Source organism: Mustela erminea, chromosome 4, assembly GCF_009829155.1.
Source record: "Mustela erminea isolate mMusErm1 chromosome 4, mMusErm1.Pri, whole genome shotgun sequence".
NCBI classification, from domain to species: Eukaryota; Metazoa; Chordata; class Mammalia; order Carnivora; family Mustelidae; genus Mustela; species Mustela erminea.
In genome coordinates this window covers 84,005,892-84,031,811 of record NC_045617.1, presented here as the reverse complement: position 1 = coordinate 84,031,811, position 25,920 = coordinate 84,005,892, and the positions used below count along the sequence as shown (strand labels likewise).

The 25,920-nt window shown below is 52.8% G+C and overlaps 1 protein-coding gene across 7 annotated transcripts; it reads right to left on the bottom strand.

Moving 5' to 3' along the window:
- Positions 1–363: 363 nt before the first annotated feature.
- FGD2 (FYVE, RhoGEF and PH domain containing 2) lies at positions 364–24,614 on the bottom strand. 7 transcript variants are annotated; one of them, XM_032339780.1, is made up of 16 exons: positions 24,333–24,614; positions 19,020–19,254; positions 17,384–17,464; positions 16,533–16,681; positions 14,868–15,024; positions 14,505–14,643; positions 13,925–13,983; positions 13,547–13,693; positions 12,701–12,793; positions 6,364–6,443; positions 6,249–6,279; positions 5,738–5,830; positions 5,014–5,148; positions 2,162–2,308; positions 1,455–1,601; positions 364–1,102 (listed from the first exon to the last, which is right to left on the bottom strand). In XM_032339780.1, the coding sequence occupies exons 2-16, from the start codon at positions 19,119–19,121 to the stop codon at positions 887–889; spliced, it is 1,776 nt and encodes a 591-aa protein (XP_032195671.1). In that variant the 5' UTR covers positions 19,122–19,254; positions 24,333–24,614; the 3' UTR covers positions 364–886. The 7 variants fall into 7 exon arrangements, 6 of the variants coding, with proteins under 6 accessions (XP_032195671.1, XP_032195665.1, XP_032195666.1 ...); XM_032339774.1 differs by lacking the exon at positions 24,333–24,614 and adding an exon at positions 22,368–22,649; XM_032339775.1 differs by lacking the exon at positions 24,333–24,614 and adding an exon at positions 22,368–22,649 and having other exon boundaries at positions 5,014–5,145.
- Positions 24,615–25,920: the final 1,306 nt, after the last annotated feature.

Sequence of the window (25,920 nt, the reverse complement as noted above, 5' to 3'; positions counted from 1 at the left end):
GCACTCAACAGGTGCTCGACCATTGCCGATTTGCTTGCTCTCTTCTTCATCTGGGTAGTCCAAGCTGAGACTCAGGAAGATACTCCTAAAGCATTCCTGTGCTTCCCTCACCCCAGACCAATGAAATCCACAATCTTTGTAATGGATATAGGCATTGGTATTTTTTAAATTTTTAGGATTTTTAAAAAATCTTTTTTTAAAGTTTTTTAAAAATTTATCTGAGACAGAGAGAAAGCATGCATGAGTGGGGCAGGGAGGGGCAGAGGGAGAGGGAGAAGCAGACTCCCCACTGAGCAGGGAGCCTGACGTGGGGCTCAATCCCAGGACGCCGGGATCATGACTGGAGCTGAAGGCAGACGCTTAACCAACTGAGCCACCCAGGCACCCCTTCGTTGTTTTATTTTGTTTTGTTTTGTTTGAAGCTTCCCAGGTGATGCTAATGTACAGCCCAGTGGCGAACCATACTGGTGACCAACAGTCCTGGGTTATCTGGGACTTTCCAGGTATTAGCACTGTAAGTCCTACAACCGGGAAACCCCTCAGCCCTGGGCAAACAGGGATACTTGGTCACCCCCTCCCCAAAGGAACAGACCCACATTTTCTGAATCCCAGATCAAGATACACTGTCTGGGCGCCAATGACTAGAAATTGGTTGTTTGTTTTTTAAAGTTAATTTTTTTTTTTTTTTTAAGTAATCTCTATACCCAACGCAGGCTCAAACTTATGGCCCCAAGATTAAGAGTTGTTCGCTCTACAGACTGAGCCAGCCAGGTGCCCCTGGAAATTGGTTATTTGAAAGCTCAACGTGGAATAGTGGATCACAGATGCCACAGGGTCAGCCACAGGCACGAGTCGGGTCCTGAAGGGGAGAGCGGTCGGCTGGGGGTCAATCGGACAGGTCTCCATCACTGGGCCCCCTTGGGCTCCAGCCACTGGCGGCCCGCTCCATGGCCTTCACCCAGCGGTCCCTCAGCTCTTCGGTTTCAGCCTTGAAGGTATAAAGCTGGCCTGACTGTTGCAGCTGGAAGACCCGAGGGTCAGCCTGGGTCCCCGCAGTCACCTGGTAGCCCAGCAAGGGGACGGAGGTGTGAGCCCGCATGTCCTAGGAGGGGAGGAGAGAGCCATGGGCCACTGTCTTTCTGCTCAGCCCCAGCACGTGGGGCAGCCAATTTGAAGGTAAAAGCCACATACCCACCTCTTGCTCCCCAAACACTCAGGAAGCACAGTGGACTGGTGGGAGGGCATCACGATGGAGGAGGACTGGCTGCCCGCTGGGCAAAGCTGTTGTGACCTGGAGTCTAGGCCCAGCTCTGAGAGCCACTAACCCTCTGACTGGAAGGAACCCATCCTCCCTGGGTCTCAGTTTCCTCCTCTGGCATATGGGGCCAACAATACCCCCCATACACACACATACCATGAGAAGGCCAAGGTCTGGGAGGCAGCGGTGGCATTACCTGAGGGGCAGCATAGACATAGAGGACGAGGGGGTCGTCCCGGGGGATCACACACCAGCCTCGGGGCCCACTCTTGCCCCACTTGTCCCCAACCAGCTGCAGGAAGCCGCACATGATGCTTTGCTCGGACCCTGTCGTGGACCCTTTCTAAAAACCAGAGAGAGAGGGAGAGAGAGAGAGACTGTTGGGCTATCGGGGAATGCAGCACCCACTCTGTGTCAGACACTGGACCGGGGGCTTGACAATCACCATTTCTAGTCCTTGCAGCAACCCTACAAGGAGGGGTCATTTGTCCCTGAGCCTCAGAGAGGTCCCATCAGGGCCCTATTGTCACATAGCTGGTGGGTGGCAGAGCTGTGGTCAAGCCCCAGCCAGCCTGAGCTTGGGGCAGTGCTGGGAGGGCTAATCACCTGTGAGTTGCCCCAGGGAACAGAACTGGGACCCGAGCAGGGAGAGGGCTGTGTGGCCTCCTGGGTGGGGAAGGCATGAGCAGGGAACGGGGAAGACTGGAAAGTGGGCAGAGGTCCGTGGAGGGGCATAGCCGTGAACCCCGGAAGCTGTGTTCAGCTGGAAGGCATGGGGGGTCTTTCCCCACCTCCCCAGGACCATAGGCAGAGAGAAGGATGGCAAGTGTGACCTCGGCTGGCTTGGTCCTGAGCACCAAGGACAGGGCCAGCACTTGCTGACTGGAGGCCCTCTGCGCTCACCTCTAGGATGCCCCGCTTCTTGTCCTCTTTGTCCTCGCGGAGCACATTTCCAGTGAGGAAGGTGTAGCAGTGGAAGCACACGCGGTTGGGCCTGTTGCCATCATATTTGAGCTCAGTCCGGTAGTCAGAGCACTTGGCACACACCACCTGGGCGAGGAGGGGGAAAGAGGGGCTTGGGGCCTGAGGTGAGGCAGAGGAGGGCTGCACTGGTGCCTTGGCACTGGTACCTGGGAGATGGTGGGGGGCATGAGAGCCCCTGGGGACAGGAGGAACACAAAGCAAACTTCAGGAGAGGAATGGAGGCAGAGACAGGTGGTCCCCTGTGCTGGCAGAGGCCCAGCCTGGAGGCCATGGCTTCAGGGGAGAGCTCAGGCCCTGCGCTCCCCCAGCTGGGAGCTCAAGAGCTTCCTCCCAGCTGCGCTCCGCAGGCCCCCCCCCCCCCCCCCCCGCACAGGTGTGTCTTGATTCCCCCTTTGTGAGAGCAGCTCTTAATCCCAGGGGCTTCCCTGCACACACCCCTGCCTCTAATTCACTTCTCCAAGCTCTCTCTCCCCTCTGCCATCTCCTCTGATTGTCCCAGCCTCCCCACCAGGTGGGCAGCACTGGCCCTTCCATTTTCCCCTGATAGCAAGGGGGGCAGTGACTTCCCTAGGGCCCCTCCGCTCACAGGCAGCAGCTGGCCCTCCCTGGGACAAGACAGGTATTTAAAGTTCCATGGTTTAGCTTTAAGACTCATGCAATCCTAGAGTCAAGCGTGTTCTAATATAAAAATGAAGGGTGGGTTGTTTTTGCCAGGAAGATCTGTCATGTGCATTGGGGGGAATGCCCCCCACCCTCCCCCTGCTGGCCCAGCGAGGAGAAAGCCCCCAGGCAGACCAACACGGATCATGCCAGGAAGCCAGGAGAAAGAGGCCTGGCAAGACTCGGAGAGAAGCTTGGGGGGGCGGGGTGTAGGCTGTAACCTCCAGGGAGACTGGGGTGTCACCGTGAGTCTAGGATGTGGGGTTGGAAATGGGGGGCAAGACACAGAGACGAGGGGGCTCCTCTGGGTGGCCAACACAGCACGTGGGAGGGCCCCACTGGAGAAGGCCTGGCCAGCCCCACCCTCACCAGGATTCCGGTCTGGCAGGTGGGGAAACAGAAACTGGGCACCCAAATGACTGAAAAGATGACTCACATAATACAAAGGTCGGTGCAGGCAGGAGAAATCCTGAAATTGGGCCAGGGGTATCTCACAGAGCCCTACATAGGGGGCTTTAACTACCTTGGGAATATTTCATTTTATTGAGCTTTAAATTTTTTTTAACTTGCTAGTGTATATTTATTTTCTCCTCCCCCAGCTTTTTAGTCTGAAAAATTTCAAACCTACGGACAAGTCAAAAGAACACTGCAATGATACTGTCCCCACCAAACTCTCCAATTGTTAACATTTTTGCCACATTTGCTCTCTATATATCAATGTACTTTTTTTCTGAACAATTTGAGTATAAATTACAGTGATTGTGACACCATACCCTCAAATAAATAGCTGGTGTTGCGTAAGAACAAGAGCATTTTCCTGCCTGCTCATTATGTCATGATCACACTTGGGAAATTTAACATCCATCTAGGATTACTACTGCTTGTGATCAAATTTTCCCCAAAGTTCCCAATAAGGGCCTCTGCGGCTGGTTTCGTTTTTCCCATCCACGATTCAATCAAAGATCATACATTTCATTCAGTTGTCAAAATGTTATATTTCCTCCCTGTACCTTGAAGGTCACAGGTATCGTGACTCTATGCGCCTTTTTTGTATTTCTTAACTATTTTAAATAATGTTTTAGGAACTACTTACCAAATTGCAATCGTGAATTGACTCAACCCTTATTTGCAGATGTGAATCACCAAGAACAGTGGCTAATCCCCGGATCCTTTCTATTTGGCTCTGATAGAACGCCTCACTTACGTCTGAACACAGGTGTGTTCCCAGTCCTTGAAATTTACTCTGTGCCCCAACTGCCATGGAGTGCATTTTGGGGACACCTCCCTGCCCAGCTGGTCTCCTGTCTCCTGGAGGTCATTAAAGACTGAGGCCGTAAAGGGCTTCTCTGTTTGCAGAGTAAACCGAGGGGGGTTGTTGGGTCCACAGAGAACAGCCCAAGTGCAGCAGGTGCTTGAAAAGCAAAGCAGGATCTGCCTCGAGGAACCAGGCCTGAGCTGATACAAGAAGGGGACAGGTTCCTTCCTCAATCAGCTGGTGACTGCCGCTCTGAGCGAGCCCCACCCAAAACTGCTGAGGAAGGAAAGGAGGAGCTCACTACCACCCTGAAGGCAGTTATTATAATCCTTACCGCCCAGATGAGGAAACTGAGGCACAGTTAGCCGCAGAACTGAGCAGGTGCTGGAGGGCCAAGGACTTCCCAGAGAGGAGGGGCCCGAGAGCCAAGGTCGCACAAGAAGACGGGAGGAGAGGCGTGGGGCTAGTGGGGTGCTGGGACTGCTGGGGGCACGTCCCACCTGGACTGGGAGACCACCTCCCCAGGCTGGGTCTGGGGCTCTCAGGAAGCATTGGTAAAAACAGGTGAACGCACAGGGCCACTTCACAGGGTGTCTCGAGCACCTCGTCTAAGCCCTGCGAGCCTCACTTCCCCATGTGCAGAACGGGGATCACAGAAGCCGCTGGGTCGCAGGGGGACATTGTAAGATCCAAACAAGGCCACTCACATATCCGGGCCTGAGTTAGCACCCAGCGCCCCTGGGTGGCATGGGTTCAGGCCGGCAGAGTTGGTGGGGAGACCGGAGGGGCCCTGGGCTGGGAGGGTGGAGGCAGACGAGGGACAGGTGAGGGGACAGGTGCTGGCAGGACTACTCACGTAGCCACAGGCGCGGCAGTGGTGCCGGCGGCGCGTCAGGGCGTTGAAGGGCTCCCAGCAACGCATGCACATGGTCACCATCTTGTCCCGGACCCACTGTGGTGCCCGGAGGCCCAGCTCCTCGGACTGCAGCTGCTGGGCGGTCAGGTGGGGGCTTCAGGACCCCCTTCTGACCCCCCGGGCTTCAGAGGCCCGGGGGCCTTCTGCCCACCTGCTTCCCAGGGGCTTCCGCTCGAAGCGGCAAGCACTATACTACGGATCAGTTCATATGACTCCCTTTGCACAGGTGAGGAAGCTGAGCCCAGAGATGTCAAGGGACTCAGCAAAGACACCCAGCAAGCCAGAGTTCGGAGCTCAGAGTGGAAGTCAAGTCCCCCACTCTCCCTCTCCCACCCCACCTGCCTCCCACCTCCCCTTGGTATTAATGTTTCATGGGCACTTTCATCCCCAACCTGCCTCCCCCCACAGCCTGAGCTACACAGACATGAAATTCTTCCTAGGGAGGATTGCATAAAGAGGCTCCCAAAGGAAATTTTTGCTAATGGGAGAACCTTTGGCACGGAATCTCTGATGTGGGGGTGGGTGGGCTTTCTTGGGTCCCTTTAAATCAGTCCCAGTGGGTGACACTCCCCTGCCCTGCGGGCTGGGTTAGGCAGAGCCAAGAGAGGGAATGCGCCTGTGTAAGACTGGTGGCTCCCACGAGGAAGGCAAAGGCTTCATTTACTTCCTGCTCCTGGGTGTCTCCCTCAGGGCCCTGGACCGCAGCCTTGAAGGTTTCATTCCGCTTCTCGATCTGGTCAATGGCTGCTTGGCAGGCCTAAGGGGACATGGGAGGCAGTTAGGGAGTGGCAGGGAGGGCTCATTCCTCTGTCCATCCACCCATTCGGTCAACAGACACTGCTGGAAGCCTCCTGGGTTCTGGGTGCTGGGTGCCGGGTTCTAAACACACCCAGCTGACTCAAGGGAGGAGAAACAGTTAGCCCCAGATTACAGATGGGAAAACTGAGCCTCAAGGACATTATGTGACCTGCCCAAGGCCACCCAGCTAGGCAGCGAAAGGCAGCAAGATCTCAACCCAGGTCTCATTCCAAACTAACACAGAGCGACCCCTGAGGAAGCACAGGGAGCAGCTGGGCATGTGTGCACACACGCGCACACACACCCCCTCCCCCCACCCCTGACCTGGGTGGTTAGGCTGGGTTCAGAACCCCAGGGGCCCTGGAATGTTCTGGTACCTGTATCCAGGAAATCATTTCCTCCTGGGACCTGCTCGGAAAGTGAACACAGGTGTTGAGGAGAGCAGCCACTCCCGGTTTTCCCGCCTGGCCCAGCCCTCAGCTCCATGCCTACCGGGCTTGCAGCTCCAGAGTGCGCTGCTTCCCCGACACCAGGAAGGAGTGGGGGAACTCTGCATCAGTCAGCTCCCGTACCTGCTCGGGAATGAGAGGGAGATGACTCGTTCAGACTTGTCACACCCCGTCCCTCCAGGCACCGTGGGGTGGTTGGCTGTGGATCGTGCCCAAGGAACAATTCAAATTTGAGGGACAGGTATGAGGACCTTCTCCATGGCCTCCCCAAATCTGCGGAGCCAAGTAAATGCACCTGAGCAAACAGGATGTCAAGGCTCCTAGAATTTCAGCGGCAGCTAAGTTGACTCTGTGTAAGGTAGGAGTGACAGTTTCTCAAAGGATTCACCAAAGATGGAAATTGGGTCATAAATTGGGTTTGGGGACAGAGCTTTTTCAAGAGCAGACCTAAGGTCTAGAATAAGACTCTTCATCCCATACAGTGAAGGAAGAAATTGGATGCCCAATCCAGGGATCTGACAGACATCTCCCCCCACTTCTTTCACTGTTCCCCTGTCTGAGAACCTCAAGTCCATGGCCATCATGAAGTCTGCCGGTGAGAAATGCTTACTATGTGCCAGCCACTGAGCTCAGGGCTCCCCATACATGTTCTCAGTTAACACGTACTGCTGAACCCGCCAATCAACCCTAATTCTTAGCTGCGACACTTCTCCTGAGGGCAGTGGCAGCCAGTCATGGTCTCGCATACCCGAATCTGGTCAGGCCTCTAGGCTAGTTGCCAGTTTACAAGAAATGCGGGGGACCATGGGACATGTTGAGTGACACCTCAGGGGTGCAGTCAGCAAAATCCAGTCCATGAGAAATGCTCCCGGAGAATGAGCTGATTGCTTCAATTAAAACATGAGAAAAAAGAAGAAGGAGGGGATGTGTAATGGATTAGAAGGGATGTCAGAAACACATCCCAAATGATTCAAACACATCAGCTGTGAGAAGGCATTTACACGTCAAAGAAAACCAAAGGATCTTAGTATTATTAAATAATTAGTATTAATTTGCTAGATGTGATAATGGTCCTGTTGTCACCTTTTATAGAAAAAAAAAAAGAGTTCTTATCTTGTTCAGACACATACTGAAGTATTTATAGGTGAAATGATTATGGGTCTGAGCTTTGTTCTTAAATAATCCGGTGGAAAGAGGAATAGGAGGGGGACGCTGGGGAAACAAGACTGGCTTTGAGTTGACAACAGCTGAAATCAGGTGATGAGTGTACACAAGTTCTTTGAGCTACTTTCTTGGCTCTAAACTGTCCATAAGAAAAAGTTAAAGAAAATCTTCACAGTAATCTTGGGAGAGAGATGCTACCACCCTCATTTAGGAGATGTGGAGATGGAGGCTCAGAGAGGGCAAGAGACCCCCCTGAGCTCACACAGCAGCTAAAGGACAGAATGAGGGTTTGAATTCAGGGTTTGGGCCTCCCAGGGGAAGGCAGAAAAACATCTATTTCCACCTCACCCCAGAGTCCCGTAAACGTAGACCTCTCCCAGAGTGGAGAGTCACAGGGGGAAACTAACACGTAGACAAGAGTTCTGGTGTGGGGAACCTTGTTGTTTTACCTGTTACCTGAGGCTTTCTGCTGGCTCCCTGCCCTGTGGCAACCAGGCCTTTGCACACCCTCAGGCCGGCCCACGGTGTCCCAGGGAAACTGACTCTGGATATGTCCTTCCTCATGTTAGGGCTGCTCTACCCTAGAGTTGGTCTGTTCCCTCTAGAAGGTGCCTGATGTGATTTGGACTTGAACCCATGGTAATGGGGAGGCTCTGAGAGTTGAAACATGGAGAAGCTCCTGTGATGTGGAAAGAGGTGTTTAGGAAAGTCACTCTAGCGGCTGTGTGCAAGGCACAGAGAAGGGCTGGATCTGGGGGGAACAGACCAGCCTGCACCTGGGAAGCAAGAAACTTTCTCTCTGGGGGACAATATGGGGAAATCTGGCAAGACTCCATGACTAATTGGTGAGGGAAAGGGGGGAGGGAAAGAAAAGAGAAATCTATGGTTTGGAGCCCAGAGATAAAAAGAAATATGATGCTTTTAATAGAAAAGGGGGAACCAGGGGCGCCTGGGTGGCTCAGTCAGTAAACCTCTGCCTTCGGCTCAGGTCATGATCCCAGGGCCCTGGGACTGAGCCTCATATCAGGCTCCCTGCTAGGTGGGAAGCCCCCTTCTTCCTCTTGCACTATCACTGCTTGTGTTCCCTCTCTCGCTGTCTCTCTCTCTCAAATAAATAAATAAAGTATTTAAAAAAGAAAGAAAGAAAGAAAGGAAGGAAGAAGAAAGAAAAAAAGAAAGAAAAGAAAAGAAAAAGGGGAACCAGAGGGGCCAGAACCCCCCTCTGTAGAAGGGCAGGATGAAAGCTTCTAGAGGATATTTCCAGGGTCTGCTGTGCCCAGTCTCGACCACTCCCCATGTCTGGGCCCATTCAGGGCCCTGCTAACCCATACAGTGCCTTTGTGCTAATTAGAAAGAGACACCCCTTCTTCAAAACACTTTACTGACATCTGTTGGCAAACTGCATAATATTCAGATTTTGTTGGAACGAGACACTTGACTGCCATCTGCCGGACAATGAGAATTTTAAGTAAACAGTCCAGAATGTCTGCTTGGATGAGATGTGCTCATCCTACATGAGATGTGCTTGTGCAGTGCCCAACCTACACAGTTGTACATGGAAACTCCAGGTGTGTATGTGCCTGCATCCCTTCCTTCTTCCCAGGCTGGCCTTGTGCGGGATGGCACAACATTAGGACCAACAGGGACCTTGGGAGAATCAGCTGCTGAGAACTAGGCTTCCTTGCTATCCAGAAAGGAGGAGGCCAAGAGGGTCATAGGCCAGTGGGAACCATCATGGTGGTCAAAGGCCAGACCTACCTTCAGACCGCAGACTTGGGAAATGGCTCCCATGCAGATGGCGGGCAGGTAGATCTGCCCTGGCTCAGCTTGGGCCCTTCAGGAGAAGGTGCCGGGCAGCTGCTGGAGCATTCGACACTCTGTGCAGGAAATGTGCTCACTGGGATTGACAGGAGCCAGGAACTCGGCACGCACTGATGCTCTCGGTCTTGTCTCTGTGTATTTTCTCTTTAGGACTCTGTGTTGATCTCTCTATTCTTGGCTTTTCTATCTGTCAATCTCCGCCTCTCTTTTTCTACACCTGGGTCTCTGCCAGCCCTAAGACAGGGCTGCCTGTCTCCATTTCTGTTTCTGTCTGTCTGTTGCTCTCCATAAACCTGCCTTTCTCAGTCTCACTCACTAAGGCTCCCAGACCTACAAGCCTGCACACACCCTCGCCGCTGGGACATTCTGACCACTCAGGAAGGGCAGTTGGATGCCACGGGGTGAAGGGCTACAATTATAAAAGACTGCAGGCAGCTCAGGTGTGGGGAGGAGGCTAGAATCCCCACAGGGAGCTCAGGTCCCCCCATTGGACTTCATCATGCTCAAGCTGCACCCCACTTTCGGGCCCTTGATTGGGCTTAAAATGCCATGTAAGCCCAGTCAGGAGCAAGACAAGGTCCTCCCTGCTGAGGGGTCTCGAGGTCCAGGGGTTCTCCAGAGGACTGAGGGTCCTGGCTCAACTCCTGCCTGCACCTCCCTCCTGGGGCAGAACCTGGGCGGGGGCGGTGGGGGGCAGTGACAGGGAGACCGGATGGGAGAAATGGAAGCACACCAAGATCAGCCGGACTTGACCTCCACTTCTCCCAGCCCCAACCTTCAGGACACACTGGAGCTCAGGAGGGATCAGAGAGTTGTCAAGAAAGTCCCCCCCGCACCCTGACTTACTCCACTATGCCTGCAATTCTGCATAAGCTTTGTGCCTCTGAGTTGAAGCCTAAAGAGGAGACAGTCCAGTAGGGTGATTGTCCAGGGACTCTGGACTCTGTTTTACCTGGTATGATTGCTCAAACCAAGATTTGCTGTGTGACGCCAAGCAAATTATAACCTTTCTGGGCCTCAGCTTCCTTTCAAAAGACTTTTAGGGGAACACTCTTACACTGTTGGTGGGAATGCAAACCAGGGCAGCCACTCTGGAAAATAGTAGGGAGCTTCCTCAAGAAGTTAGAGATCATTCTACCCTACGACCCAGCAATTGCACTACTGGGTATTTATCCAAAGGATACAAACATAGTGATTCAAAGGGAGCACATGCACCCAGATGTTTATAGCAGCAATGTCCATTATAGCCACACTATGGAAAGAGCCCAGATGTCCATTGACAGATGAATGGATAAAGAAGATGTGAGATATATATATATATATAGAATATATATATAATATTGAAATATTACTCAGCCATGGAAATGAATGAAATCTTGCCATTTGCAACGACGGAGATGGAGCTAAAGGGTATTATACTAAGCGCAATAAGTCAGTCAGAAAAAGGCAAATATCATGTGATTTCACTCATGTGAAAATTAAGAAACAAAATAGAAGAACATAGGAGAAGAGAAGGAAAAACAAAATAAGATGAAAACAGAGGGAGAGACAAGCTGTACGAGACTCTTAACTATAGGGAACAAACTGAGGGTTGCTGGAGAAGTGGCTGGGGGATGGTGTAAGGGGGATGGGCATTAAGGAGGACACTTGATGGAATGAGCACTGGATGTCATATGCAACTGATGAATCACTAAATTCTACCCCTGGAACTAATTAAAAAAAAAGACTTAATTTTTTTAGATCAATTTTAGGTTCACAGCAAAATGGAGAGGAAGATACAGAGATTTCCCATATACCCTCCCCACCCCCACACACTCAGAACCTCTCCATTATCAACATCCCCCACCAGAGGGGGACATATGTGAGGACTGATGAACCTCTAAGGACATATCATGGTCGCCCAGAGTCTGCAGTTCCCATTAGGATTCACTCTTGGTGTTGTACATTCTGGGGGGTTGGCCAAACATCACTCCAGTGAAGCATGAGACAGCTTCGCCATGCTTAAAATCCCCCAACCTGCGTGTCCCTCCCTCCCCACTAACCCCTGGAGCCACCGAGCTTTTTACGGTCTCCATAGTTTTGCCTTTTCTGGAGTGTCCGACAGCTGGAACCACACTGCGTGTAGCCTTTTTCAAATTGGCTTCTTTCACTTAGCAAAATGCACTGAAGTTTCCCGCCTGCCTTTCCATGGCTGGGTAGCTCATTTCTCTGTATCACCAAACAATATTCCGTGGTCTAGATGTGTCACAGTTTATTTCCGGATTTATTTATTTATTTATTTATTTTGATGGGACTAACTACAGATAGACCCACATGCAGGCATGTACCTGGTTATTCCTTTGTAGTTATTCACAGGGAACGACTAGCTGTCCCTCAGTGGCCGGCTAGCTGAATGGGTTATAGTACTTTGCACAGACGGGAACACCCTGCAGCTACCCACCGAAGGGTGAGGCCATTCTTAATGTCCTGACGTGAACAATCACCAGACTTAGCCTGGAGTGAACTTAGTGAACTTAGCACTCAGTGAAAAAAGCAGAGTGGAGAACAGTGTCTCTGGAAAACGATTTCATTATTTATGCGAAACGTAAGTAAAGAAGCAATAATAAATATATTATTAGTTGGTGTCTGCAAAGACTACCTCCAGAAGGCCTTCGAAGAAGCAAAAAGTCTGTCTCCTGGAAGGGAACTAGGGGCTAGAGTTGGGGGGAGACTTCTCATTGTATGCGCTTTTTATATTTGATTTGGGGATGTGTATTATCTATGCTTTAAAGTAAAAAGGTGTTATTTTTAAAAGAAACAGGCAAAGGAAAATAACAACTCCTTCACTATAGGGATACATGAGAGTCTGATGGGGTGATGCAGGGCCCAATCCACAGGGACCAGCCAGTAGGTGGACACTATTTATGGGCTGCTGTCCCCACGCATTTGTGGCCATCTCTGGCTGGGGACACACACGGTCTAGCGGTGGAGCTGACCATGCAGACCCTTACTGCTCCAACTGTGGCCTGTGGCCTGCAGTGGTAGCAGCTCTGGGAGCTGGTTAGCAATGCAGAGTCTCAGGTCCCGCCCCAGACCAACCGCATCAGGACCTGCATTTTCACAAGACTCCCAGGGCCTCGTGCACATATTAAAGTTGTTAGAGCTCTGGGGCAGTGGATAGGGAAAGCAGAGAGAGGTCAGGCCAGGGAGGGCACTGTCCCAAAGAGTGGGTCAGGCCTGTGCGCCCCCACAGGGGAGAGCTCCTACCCCAAAACGTTCCCATCTCCATGTTAGCCCAGGATCTCCAGATTTGGGTTCCTGGGTTGAGAACCTGGCAGACCCTGTTGCCATTCCCCATACTCGATCCCAGCCTCAGGAAGAAGCCCGGCACTGTCAGGGGACGGGGTGCCTCTCACCTTCATTCCGGCCACGTCGATGCGGGTCCTCACCTGGAACTGGGCGCCTACCTGGATGACCTTGGGTATACAGTAGAGTAGCATGTTGTTGAACTGCCGGAGACAAGGAATGGTGAGGGAGTGGGTAGTGGGCAGCAGGGCAGGAAGGACGGGGAGGCAGAGCTGGAGCACCCCTGCGCCTCCCTCTCCTCTCGCCAGGCTCCAGGTCAGCTCCCAGGAGTCGCAGGTGTGATGAGGAAGGGGCTGTCTATCTGGCTTCCAATCTGACGAGGATGGTCACTGAAGAGTCGCCCTGCCTGTGGGCCTCAGACTTACAAGGCCTTTCTCATGGGGGCTCAGGGCTCCAGGAGCTCATGGGACATTACAGCCCCCTCCTCCAGACCTCCAGGGAGGACCAGTTGCCAGATTTCCAGGAGAACCGCCCCCCCCACCCCCCCACCCCCCCCACCCCCCACCCCCCGGCTTCGTGAGTGCCAATTTGGGTAGTTCTTCTCACCAGCTAACCTGATTCTCTCCCGCTTTGCGTTCCTAGAGCAAGTTTAATGTTTAAAGTTCCTAGAGCAGTTTAATATCGCAAGGTTTGGAGCCTAACAGACTGGGTTCCAATTCTGCCTCTGTTGCTTCCTAGGGCCTACCTGGGAAACCCCTCAGTTGGAAATCCTGAGGCCTAGTCTGTGACTTTTCTAAAGTCACCGGGTGCCAAAGCAATAACGCCCAGAGAAGCAGGCTCTTCCCTGCCTCTCCCGTGGTGCCAGGCAGACACGAGGCAGGCAGGACCTGGTGGGGAGTGGCCCCTGGACCGCCCTCTCCAGGGCAGGGGGAGCGGGCCACTTAGCATCCTCGTACCAAGAAAAGGTAGCGCTCCATGGGGTCACTGCGGCGGAAGGAGATTTTGAGGACTGGACCTTCGCGGAGCAGGGTGTTGGAGGGGTCCACTATGTCATCCTCGAGGCCCAGGCGCTGATACACGTCCCACAGGTCCTGCAGCCGCTCCTGGGACAGGGGGAGCACCCTGAGCCAAGGCCCGGCAGGGCTCACCTGCTTCTGGAAGGTTTGTCTTGTGTGGACAGGGACGGGAGGTGAGGGGGAGGACAGCAGAGGCCGAGGGGATGAATGGATAGCGACCTGGACGGCTGGGGGGTGGGGTGGCTGAGAGCTGCAGGGAGGAGGTACAGGGCCCCTGGGGATGCCAGCTGGTCCCACCCCTGAGGGCCAGCTGCTCACCATCTCAGTGATGGCTGCGTTGGAGTGCTGAGCGGCCAAGAAGATCATGTCCAGTGCTTCTGAAGGAGGGCACAGGGCCAGAATTGTCTCCTGAAAATGTGGGGCTGGGGGCTGAGGCAGAAAGTCCTTAAGGCTTAACAAAGGGGCCCGAGAGTCTGCTATGAGTATGTAGGTGAATCCTGGCCAGCACACAGGATGACTGTGTGATGGCTGCCATTTCTCACCCAGAGTGGAGAGGCTGGAAGCCACTGAAAGATAGGGCTTAGGCACTGGGCTTCTGTGACCAACTCATTCCTTCCCAAACCAAGCCAGACCCAGAGGGTGCTGTGGAAAGAGCACGGGCTTTGGTATAATATAGGCATAGCTTCAAATCCCAACTCGGCTCCTTTCTGGCTGTGTGACCTTGGGCAAGTTGCTTGATCTCTCTGGGCCTTAGTGGCTATAAAAAATGGCTAATGGTATAGAAAACGTTTAGGAAGTACCAACAATCAATGTTGATAGCTGATGGGGTGCTCAGTCAATAAAGGGGAGTGGCTCAGGCCTCCCTAGCCCAGTGGATTCCTGGGGGTGGTGTCCTCACTCTGAGCATCGGCCCGGTCTGGAGCCTGGGCTGGCAGCTTCTGGACGTATTCCTTGAGCAGCAGCTCATAGCGTGGAATTCTCTGCACAGGTTCCAGCATGTGGTGCTGCAGAGTCAGGCTGCTGGAGGCCTCGCTGCTCTTGGGGAGGGATGGGAGGAGGAACAGTGTGGGTTGAGAGTGGGGAAGGGCAGAGCGGGCTGCTGAGATGGCCGGGGGTGGGGGGGGGAGTGGGTGGGGCAGACTGGCGTGGGAAGCCTGTGCAAGCAGCTGAGTGGGAGGTGCCTCAGATCCCTCGGGGAATCTGAGCCAGTACCCACCAGGGTGGCGGTGCAGGCTGGGCCCCAGCCCTTGCCCAGCCTCACCTGAATGCGGGTAATCACCTCCTGGAAGGGGGCAGACTTGTCAGTCCAGCTGGCCAGCAGCTCAGCCGCTCGCTCAAAGTTCTTGACATACTCACTGTACATCTTCAGGAATGGGGCCAGTTTCTGGATGACGTCACCGATGCGGGGGGTAGCTGTCCTGGAAGAGGGCCACCCGTACTGCCTTCAGCCAGAGGACCTCCTCTCTCGACTTCAGGCAGGGTCAGGTTAGGCCAGGCTCTCTGAACCACACAACCCCCCAAAACAGTCCTTCCCCTGCACTTCTGGATGCAGGCATGGGGGCTCATCACCCTCACCCACATGTGTGGGGTCCAGCCCCCTCAGACACTGAGCCCCGAGGGCAGATGCTGCTCTCTTCCACCCGTAGACCCAGCATAGCGTCGGGCCCCCACTGCACATCCCGAAACCACTTAAGGCAGCTGATGTAATGGCAGCAAGGGCCAGAAGCCAAGCACCGTCTAAGACACGCCACGGGTCTCACCCCATTTAATTCTCACACCTCTGTGAGGGGTGGTCATCGGCCCATCTTAGAGATGACGGAACAGCCCCAGAGGGGTAAGAACATATGCAGGGTCATATCATGTAGGGCCTGAAGGTCAGCCCAGGGGCTGTGACAGCAAAGCGATGAGGGGCCCCACGGTCCCTGAAGCTGGCCTTCCTGAGTTTGATTCCCAACTGTTCCACTTACTCTAGCTGTGCATTCTTGGACAAGTCACCTAACCTCTCTGCATCTCCATTCTCCCATTGGAAAAAAAACAGGAATGGTGGTAAGCATAAGGTCATCTTTAAAACAATAACAACAAAACACCCAGGGGTGTCTAGGTGGTGAATTTGGTCAAGTGTCCGACTCCTGGTTTCAGCTCAGGTCGTGATCTCAGGGTCATGGGATCGAGCCCTTTGTCTGGCTCTGAGCTCAGAGTGGAGTCTGCTTCAGATTCTCCCTCTCTCTCCCTCCTACTCACTCTCTCTGTCTCTCAAATAAACAAAATCTTTTTAAAAATCTTCAAAATAAAATAAAAATAACAAAAACCAACCCACATTTTATCATGAAAAACTTTAAGCCGTCATGAAGGAAAAAGAATATAATAATGAGGCCCTATAAATCCGACTCTGAATTCAACAACTATGGACATTTCTCTTTGCTGAAGAATTTTAAAGGACACCCCAGTCCTTGTGGCATTTCTTTAGCAAAATATATGAAGCAAGTAATTCCTCCACCAAATGCTTCAGTGGTCATCTCTGAAAATGAAGACAGTTCCTTGCATCACCGCACAGGAGATGGGTTTGAAGAATCAGTGAGTTCATAGGTATGAAACCCAAGGCCGGGTATGTCAGAAGCCCTCAGTTAGCTCTGCCTCTTTCCACTGGCTCTGAAGTCCCTCTGCCTGCTGGGGACCGACACACCCCCTTCCCCAGGACACACACACACACACACACACACACACACACACACACACACAGAGCCCCTTAGCACCCACGTGTCCAAGCCCCTTACTGTGAACACAGACTGAGCCCAGGGGAGCTGATGATCTCCATCAGCAGGAGCAGGGGTCCGAACAGGCCAAAGCCAGTGCCGCGGGGGTTTGCACCCTGTCCCGGCCTGGGCTGCGGCCATGGGGGCTCAGGTGTTCACAGAGGACCTCTCACCAGTCATCCAGCCGCCGCTGCAGCTCTGGGAGAAAGAACTGTGCGTGGAACTGGTAGATGGAGGAGATGTTGGAGAAGATGAGCCTGACCACGTCCTCAGGGAAGGCCTTGCTGGCGCGGGCCTCCCTCAGCAGCTCCTGGAAGAACACCTGCAGCCGTGCCCGCCAGTCACTAGGTCCATGGCCGAGAAGAGCCCCCCACCCCCACCCCGCACACCCGCCCAGGCGGAGACAGGCACAGCCTGGGGCCTTTCCGGGCCCTTCTGTGGTCTGGGGGATGCTTTCACCTCTTCAGCCTCCCATCATCCTTGAAACAGCCTCAAGAAGAGACAGAAAGGGCTGTATTCTGCCCACTTTACAGATGGGCAAATGAAGGCCTAGAGGCTCAGGGACTTGCTGCTGATGAATGTCAGAAATGGGCCCACCTCGTGTCGGTCAAGGTCTTGGGCTTCACCAAGCTAAGGATCATGCTCCAAATGCACAAATATTTAACCCTCAGGCTTGGGGCTTCTTAAGAATGTGTGAAGTCTAATAACAGTGAGGATGTTGGGTGTGGGGGTGACAGATGAGGACTCTGTGCGCGCGCAGCAGGGAAGGCCACGTGCACTCTGCTACATGCGAGGTGCCGGCCTGGGCACCAGGGCTGGAATGGCAGGTGGCATCAATTCCCTAAATCCTCATTTCTGCCCCAACTCCAGCCAATGGGGGTGAAAGACTGAAACTTCCTCGAATCACATGCCAGGTCCTAACTCTCAGCGCCAGTGAGGTACACATAAGGGAGAGCGAAGGTGAAGAGAGGAGAACTGGGTGCTGGGGCTCAGAGCAGGACAGGGCAGTATTCTGGCCCCTGACCTGGTCTAGCAGATGTAGGCGGGCCACATAGGCCTTCTCTGTCTCCAGGAGCTCCTGGACGATCCTCTTTTCCTCAGGCTCCTGCAGGCGGGTCAAGGGGGAGAAGGAGAAGGAGAGAGACAGCTTTGATCTCCTCTGATGGGGACCCTGGGTGTAGTCTCCAAAGATGTCCCAGTGAACGCCCACTTCCCGGCACTCATGCCCTCCCACAGTGCATCTAGGCTGGCGCCAGGATCACTTTAACAAAGAATGGGGCAGGAAGTGGGGCTGTGCCAGACCTGGTCCAAAGGCCTAAAAGGTTTGGAAGCTTCTTGGAAGCTTATGTTCTCTTGGGAGCCAGGAACCACCACATATGGAAATTTGGCTGCCCTGATGGAGAGGCCATATCAAGAGGAGAGGCCCAAAGACTTCAGTCAGAGAGAGAGCCAAGGGCCCTGCTGTGCCAGCACCCCAGCTGAACCCAGCTTCTACTGTCCCTACCCAGATACCGGGCTTGAGAACTGAGCTGTCTCGGGCATTCCAGCACTGGTCACCATCTGACTGCAGTCATGGGAGAAACTCTATCATGGGCTGAATTGTGTCCCCCTCCCCAAATCCAAACATTGAAAGTCTAAAGCCCCAATACGACTGTATTTGGACATAGGGCCTTGGAGGTGATAATTACAATTAAATGAAGTCATAAGGGTGAGGTCCTCATCCAACAGGACCGGTGTCCTTAGAAGAGTAGGGACAGACCCCAGGAGAGTATGTGCATGAGGACACAGTGAGACAAAAGCCATTGATAAGCCAGGACAAGAGCCTTCACCAGACACCCACCCTGCCAGCACCTTGATCTTGGACTTCCAGTCTCCAGAATCGTAAGGAAATCTATTTCCGGTAAATCGCCCAGTTTGTAGCATTTTGTCATGGCAGCCCCAAGCTAGCTAACACAAGCCCCAAGTGAGACCAACAGAAGAACCATAGGGAGCTTTCTAGTCAACCCAGAGATTTGTGAGAAATAATAAATTGTACTCAGCCACCACATGATCACCCTCCCCATTTTATAAATGAGGGAACGGCACAAAGAGGCACTTTAAAAGTGCTTTGCCTAAGGTCACACAGTTAGAAAGCAGAAGAGCTGGGGCATGACCCCTGGTGGTCTGGCTCCAGGGTGTACGGGATCATGCACCCTAGCGCTTGAACTCCACAGACAATCAAACCGACACCCAGACTGGGCAGGTGACCTATCCAGGATCAGTCTAACGGCAGCATTTGCACTAGCCTCTATTTCTAGTTGGAATTGTTGCCTTCTTCGGTGGATAAACTGAGGCCACACTTGGGAAGGGTACCAGTTCACAAAATGGAGACCCTTCTAAGCTGCGTGGCCTCGGACAAGTTCTTTAAGCTGTCTGAGTTTTCATGTCCTTGCCTAAAAGATTCCCTCAGTGAGGGGCACGGCAATGATGCCAACAGTGGGGTGCGCTGTAGGCATTAACCAAAGGCCATTAAGAGGAGAGAATCTAGCTGTCAATTGATCTCTGGTGACATAAGACCCCCGCCTAGGAAAGTGCTGGCTTTGGCTGGGGGAGAATTTTCTGGGAGGAGGTCAGTGAAGGGGTCCCCCCAGCTCCCCACTTTTGCTCTAGCCCTCAGGCACCTGTGTCCCTAGCCCAGGGTCGGTCCCAGGCTGGCAAGATTTCCTCCAGGTCCCACTGGACAGTTTGTTCTTCAGGGAGCTCAGGTACCGCCTGCTAACCATCCTGGGCTCGGACCCCTGCAGGGTCTCCCCAAGGTTGGGCTCCTTCCATGGCTCTGCAGGTGGGGGAGCCCTGCCCCCAGGGCAGTGATGTTCGATCTCCAGCTTGCAGACTCTGGATGCTGCACCTGGAGTCCTGAGGTGAACAAAACAGATTTGAGGGTTTCCTGGCTGTAAAATAGGAAGAAGGATAGCACTTCTATCCTTATGGGTAGGGATTATGGGTGGGGATTATGGGTGATTAATGCAAATCACAGGTATGAAGTGGCCCCTGCACTCAGAATGAATTTGCTAAGTAAAACATCCACTTCCTTCCCCAACATCTTCTTGGAGGGAACTCCAGTCTTCAAAATGAGTCAGCTTAGCCTTGTTTTGTTTTCTGGAGAACAACATACTTCCCTCTTTAAAATGCAGTGAGGAACCCCTCATCTGTATGCAGTGCTTTCTAAGTGGCCCCAGATCACCCTCACCTGTACATCTCAACTCTGTTTTTTAGTCTCTGTGGCAGGAAAGGCCCTACCTAAAATCTGAGTAACTTACATATGGAGAGGAGGTGGGAGCCATGGAACACTCTATAGGGAGGGCAGAGTTGCTGAAGCTGGGGCTTTTCCATGGGAACCGTGCCCTCTACATCTCCAGTGGCAGGGGAAAGGCAGTCTGGAAGCAGTTTCCTTGTTCCTCTAGGAATGCCCTCTTTGTGTAGCTTTATGTGTGTTTATCCTACTACTAGGTCCACAGGCTAGTTAAATTCTTTAGATAAAAGAGGCCACCCTCACTGAATATATCCCACGATTTGGGCTATCCCCATTTTCTTTGGTATGGAAAGGCTTGCAATGAGACAGACAGGCTGGTAGATGGAGAGACCAGACATGTACAAAGTCTCCAAAACTCTGAGAAAGGTTTTCATGACCCTGGTTTTGCAGCTAAGAAAACTGAGGTACAGAGAGCATTAGTGACAAAGCTGGGGTGACAAAGATGGGATCCAGATCAGGCATGCTGGCTCCTGAGACCTCACCATAAACTGCCCCTCCCCATTTGAGTTAAGGAGAAGCAGGTCCGGAGGGTCAACATGTCCGCCCCGAGTCCCTCAGCTGTTTGGTGGTAGAGAGAGGATTGGAAACCAGTCCTCACGGCTCCCCATGGGCTCTTCCACCCCTGTCTGGCACCCTGGTGCCTGGTTCCTCATCCCGTGGAAATAGCTGGGTCTCTGGCTTTCTGTTCTACATTTGGTTTCAGCTTCTGCATTTCCTCCAAGTGCCCCAGGCCAGCTTCTGTTTCCTTTTCACCCCTCAGTTTCAGATCAGCTAAGGTGCTGGGGAGCCCTCACAAGAAAGCCAAAGCCAAGGCTGCTGGCATGGGGTCCTCACCCGATAAAGGGTGGCTCTCACCCTGTGGACAAGGCCTCCTCTGACCCCATCCTGGTCTGCAGTGTTGCCTGGGCCTGACACACATGCCAAGGGTCTCCACTGGGCATGCCTGGCCTGTAGAGTTGGGTGGTGCTCTCTCCCCACACTCCAAGGGGTGGATGGATGGTGGGCCAGGAAGGGTGTGCCTAGAGCTGTCCTCGGTGCTGAACTGGAATGTGCTTGGTAAAGAACTCTGGGAGAGGCGGGGTAAGGTCAGGAGCTCAAGAAGATGAACCACCCTTCTAGGCCCACAACTGTGCCACATCCACTGAGAAGCCCACAGAAGTCTTTCTCTGTTCTGAGTGCCCTCAGCACAGAATCTAGGCTCCTCTTGGGAAATCTATTGTCTGTGACCTGGCATCACAGTGATTCCATAGCTTAATGGCCAAAGACAGAAATCCTCCCAGCAGGGATCATTCTTACGGCTCCTGCGTCCACTACAGTTCCTGGGTGATGCTGTGTATCCCAGGTCAAGTCCATATCCAATGACTAGTCCATGTGGGGGTACAAAGACCCCTGGCTTTGCCTCAATAGAACAACCTGATGGAAATCTCAGCTCCAGAGCTCCTTGGGACAGGCTGAGGCCTCTGTTGCAAGTATACACAGTTCAGCTTCTCCCAGTGCTATATCCTGCACTGACAAGTGTCATTCCCAAAACTATCCCCAGTAAATCTACTGAAGCAAATTTCTACCTTAGAGTCTATTTCCAGAGAATGCTACCGACAACAGTTTTTAACACAGTGCTGGGTATAAGAGACACCGGCAGGGGGATGCCCAGGGTGGCTCAGTCAGTTAATCATCTGCCTCCGGCTCAGGTCATAATCCTGGGGTTCTGGGATCGAGTTCCAGCGTCGGGCTCCCTGCTCAGTGGGGAGCCTGCTTCTCCCTCTGCCTGCAGCAACCCCGGCTTGTGCTCTCCCTTTCTCCCTCTCTCTGACAAGTAAAGAAATCAAATCTTCAAAAAAAAAGAAAAAAGAAGAAGAAAAGAAAAGAAAAGCCTGCAGAGTAGATTAATGTCACACAGACACACACACACAGACACACACACACCGCCAGGGCCACCAGTAACCTCCACACATCCGGCCCAGTTTTTTTCCCTTCAGATGGGAGCCCCTATCCATGAACCTGAAGCATTTTGAGCCTCCCTGCCTCTCTGTACACCCACAGTCTCATCAGAAGGTAGGACTACAAATAGACCTACCCTCGGGAGGCTGTTTGATAATTAAAGGAAAAAAGTCACACGAGTCACTTGGAACAGTGTCCCAATCGTAGGCTGCTGATCCGTCCAGGTTCGCCCAGTACAGACTCAGCTTTTCCTTTCGCCCCCTTCCCTCCGCCAAAAAAATTCAATGGCATCCACTTCCAGTTTTAATTGTGCCCTGATTGGAATGATAAATTATACGCTTGTCCTACTTATAAAGAGTGTCTGATAAGCATCACTATCATTGCTGAGGGAGAGGCAAGGGTGGAGTCTTGCAGCCCCAGCACTGTGGGGCCCACCCACACTCACTCAACTACACACCTCTGGACTGTCCCCAACACATCTGTGCACACACCCTCCCTGCTGCCCAGCTCCTGGGGCCTGACCATACTCCTCCATGCTACCAGGAATCCAGGCACAGCCCAGACAGGAGGAGGTGTCCAGCATGGGCCCAGAGAGAGAACTGCTCACTGTGGGGGGACCAAGGTGGCCCGAGTACTGATCCTTAACCATGGAGACAGGGAGGGCCTGTGCTCCAGGCCTGGTGGTGGCTGTCCAGAGGGGGGCCCGGGCTGGACAATGGAACTACAGGGAGCCCACCAGTTGGCTCTGGCGACCCTTGCCACCCCCACCACCCCATACCTGCTGTTTTCAAACACGGTCACCAGACTGGACACAGATGCCAGCTTCTCCTTACTCTCTCCCTCCATTCTGCAGGCCTCCATGGTGGTCCTCAGCTACCCCCTGAAACAGGGCGGGAGGCCTCCAATCAGCTCCCTCAGCCACCCTCACCTGGGGTCACAGAGGGGCTAAGGCATCCTGGAATGAGCCCTGGTCGTTCTAGAGGGCTCAGTAGGCCTGCTCCCAGCTTCAGAGTAAGGAAGGAGGAAGTGGTCCCAGAGCCACAGCCCCGAAGAGGAAAGGCCCGTGCTTCCTCCAGGAGGGAGGAGCCTGCTCAGGCCCCACCCTCCCTCACAGGGTCTGACCTTATGCTCCTAAGGGGGCAACGGGACCCAGAGGCAGTTTCTGGAGCCCTCCCATGGCTGATCTTGACCAGTCACGATTTCTCATAAGGCCCAGTGGATTTTACTTGAGATTTTCTCAGCAACTTCTTTTCTGCATCTGACCAGTCGCTCACTCTATGAGGAAACCACTCTTTTCAAATTAAAAATAGATCACAAACCTGTTAAGGGCTAGCAGGGAGGAGTACAGAGCTGCTCTCACCTCCCCATCTGGGCTCTCATTTTAATGGCTACTGTCTCCACCTGCTTGCCCCAGGGGAGAGCAGCTTCCTCCCCGAAACTCTGATAATAACAGCTAACGCACACTCTTTTTAGTGCTTTACAAGCATTTTCTCATTTAATCCCACAATAACCTTATGAGACAGCCCCATTACTACCTCCTTTTCACAAAAGAAAAAAACTGAAGATCAGAAAGGTCAAGTAACCTGACCAAAGTCACCCAGTGAGGACACAAAAGAAGTCAGATGTCCAAAGCAAAGGTGAGCCTGCCTACAATTCCAACAGAGATTTGGTTGAGAATCCGGATGACCACATTCTTGCTTCATCATCCCCAGACTGCCCTGCTCTTAGCGTGCCGGGTTGTCTCTGCTGGAAGCTTCCCCTACCACCCGGTCTCCCAGCCCTTCCACAACAAATGCCCATCTCCTAATCCCCCTTACAGCTTTACTGGCCCTTCAGGGCTCTCCCACTGGGTTCCAGTCTCACTGGTCCTGAAGCAGGGCGCTCCACTGAGACTCATCTTTGTCCTCAAAGCCTAGGGACTGGGCCTTAGTCATCTGGATCCCAGACGTGGATGGCACAGCTTCATGCCCAAGCACCTGTAAACCCCCAGGGGCTCATACACCCACCTGCCCCACCAGCTCAGAGCTTCGCCTGAACAATTTCTTCTAGCAGATGCCTGACTACTTCCCCCAACCCTAAACTTCACCAATCCTCTCCACTTCTTTTCTTTTTTAAGATTGTATTTATTTATTCATTTTTCTAAAGAGTTATTGATTTGAGAGAGAGAAAGGGAGAGAGAGCATGTGAGGGCAGGGGCAGAGGGAGAGAATCTTCAGGAAAACTTCCTGCTGAGCACAGAGCCCAAGGGTGGGAGTGGGGGGTGGGGAGGATGGGACTGGACTCAATCCCACCGCCCATGAGATTGTGACCTGAGCCAAAATCAGGTCGCAGATGCTCAAGAAGGTCAGAGCCACCCAGGTGCCCCAGTCCTTCTCAATTTCTGTTTTCACATTTTATCATGGAGAAGTTAGAACACATGCAAAAGTAGACAGCATAACATAATGCACTCACATGAACCCATAACCCAGACCCAACAACCATCAACTCATGGCCAGTCCTGCCTCATTTGCAGCCACATTCATTCCCCCTTATTTGGAAGCAAATACTCAATGTCAAATGATCACTCCCATAAATGTTTTGGTGTGTATCCAAAAGATAAGGAAATATATATATATATATATAATACGCACACATCCATATATGATAATAGTAGTCCCTATATGCATACACACATATGCTACATACATGTATATGCCTATACATAAGACAGTACTACCATTTCCACACCCCAAGAGATATTTACCAGTAATTCCTTGATGTAATCGAAAACTGAGTCAGCAAAGATCCAGTTGCCTCCTAAATGTCATCTCCAGTGGCCTGAGTCCTCCCCCAAAATTCATCTGGTAACCCTAGCCCCCAGCGTGTCTGTATTGGGAAACAGGGCGTTTAGGAAGTAATTAAGCTTAAATGAGGGCATATGAAGGAGGTCCTTTTAAGGATTGGTGGCCTTCTAAGATAAAGAAGAGCAATCTCTTCACGCCCACCTCTCCCCACAGCCTGCACACCGTCTGAGGGGAGGCCATGGGAGGCTAACCAGGAAGAGAGACCTTACCGGAAACAGAACACCGCGAGTGCCTTGATCTGGAACTTCAAGCCTCCAGATCGTGAGAAATAAGTTCACGCTCTTTTTCAGCCTCTCGGGCTGTGGTATTTTGTTATGGCAGCCTGAGCAGACTCATCCATCATCATTTCTTTTCTTTCTTTTTTTTTAATTTGGAGCTATGGGCTCCTGGCTGATTCAGTTGGTGGAACGTGTGACTCTTGATTTCAGGGGTCATGAGTTCGAGACCCATGTTGGGGGTAGAGATAAGTTAATAAAAAAAAATCAGGATTCAAATAAAGTCTACAGATTACAATGTCCCACCTATGAACTCCCTTCCCATTCACAGGTTTACTTCACTCTTTTTGTTTTCCCACACAATACAACTCAGAGGACACTGGGTTGCTAGCCCTACAGGTCCCACGGTCAGGACTTTGCTGATTGCAGGGCTGACCCCTGGATTTCCTGTCCATGGTGGTTCAATCTAGGGGCTTTGCTCAGATCCATCTTTAACTGCCACTTTTCCTGGACGTTTCCAGGTCTGGGGAGGACTCTTCTTGGTTCTCTTCTTCCCTAGACTGCAGGACCCAGTTGCTTCCTCGGCCTCCCACCAGACTGTACACAGGCTCCCTGTGGGCAGGGCAAGTCCTCAGGCCTGGATCCCCAGCCCAGCTCAGGGTCCGGAACATAGAAGGGCCTCAGGAGTCCTATGGAATGGACAGATACAACACCCTGCGCCCAGAGGCTTGTCTCAGCCCTCAGCTGCCAGTACCTTGGGCTTCTAGAGTGGAATCTAGGCTCAATCTAGGCCGCAGCATGACCTGCCCCTCCCGTGGGGCGGGGAGAGGACACAGGGACATCTGACAGCCAACTCTGAACGTGACACCGGTGCCATCTGAGTTGCATCGGCCCAGGAAGGAGAGTCATGGTGCCGGCACCCAGAACAATCCTCCAGGGCTCTGCATCCCTGGCCCCCACTTCCTCAGCTCCTCGATGTTCCTCCTCCCCGGCTTGTTCTTCACCTGCCAGTACCTCCCGAGGCTCCATGCAGGGCCTGTGGCCTCAGCAACACACAGCCTGCACCACCCATTCAGAACCTACCCTGGGCTCAGAGGCACCCCTCAGCCTCAGGACACCCAGCACCTTCAGGACATCACCAGAGGCACGGCCCACCTTCACTGCCAACTCCAAGCCAGAAAAACTCCCAAATTCCTTGGTATGCCTTCCAGACCCTCCCAGTCTGGCTCTGATTAACCTTCCCGGCCATTTCATCAGGTCTGGAATGGGACCC

Excerpts from the sequence above, each read along its gene's own strand:
- FGD2 (XM_032339774.1), bottom strand. The coding sequence starts at position 22,450 with ATGGAGGCCTGCAGAATGGAGGGAGAGAGTAAGGAGAAGCTGGCATCT. Across the intron at positions 14,644-14,867 it reads AGGTGATTACCCGCATTCAG|AGCAGCGAGGCCTCCAGCAG; the intron begins GTGAGGCTGGGC and ends TCCCTCCCCAAG. Across the intron at positions 1,602-2,161 it reads AGAAGCGGGGCATCCTAGAG|AAAGGGTCCACGACAGGGTC; the intron begins GTGAGCGCAGAG and ends TCTGGTTTTTAG.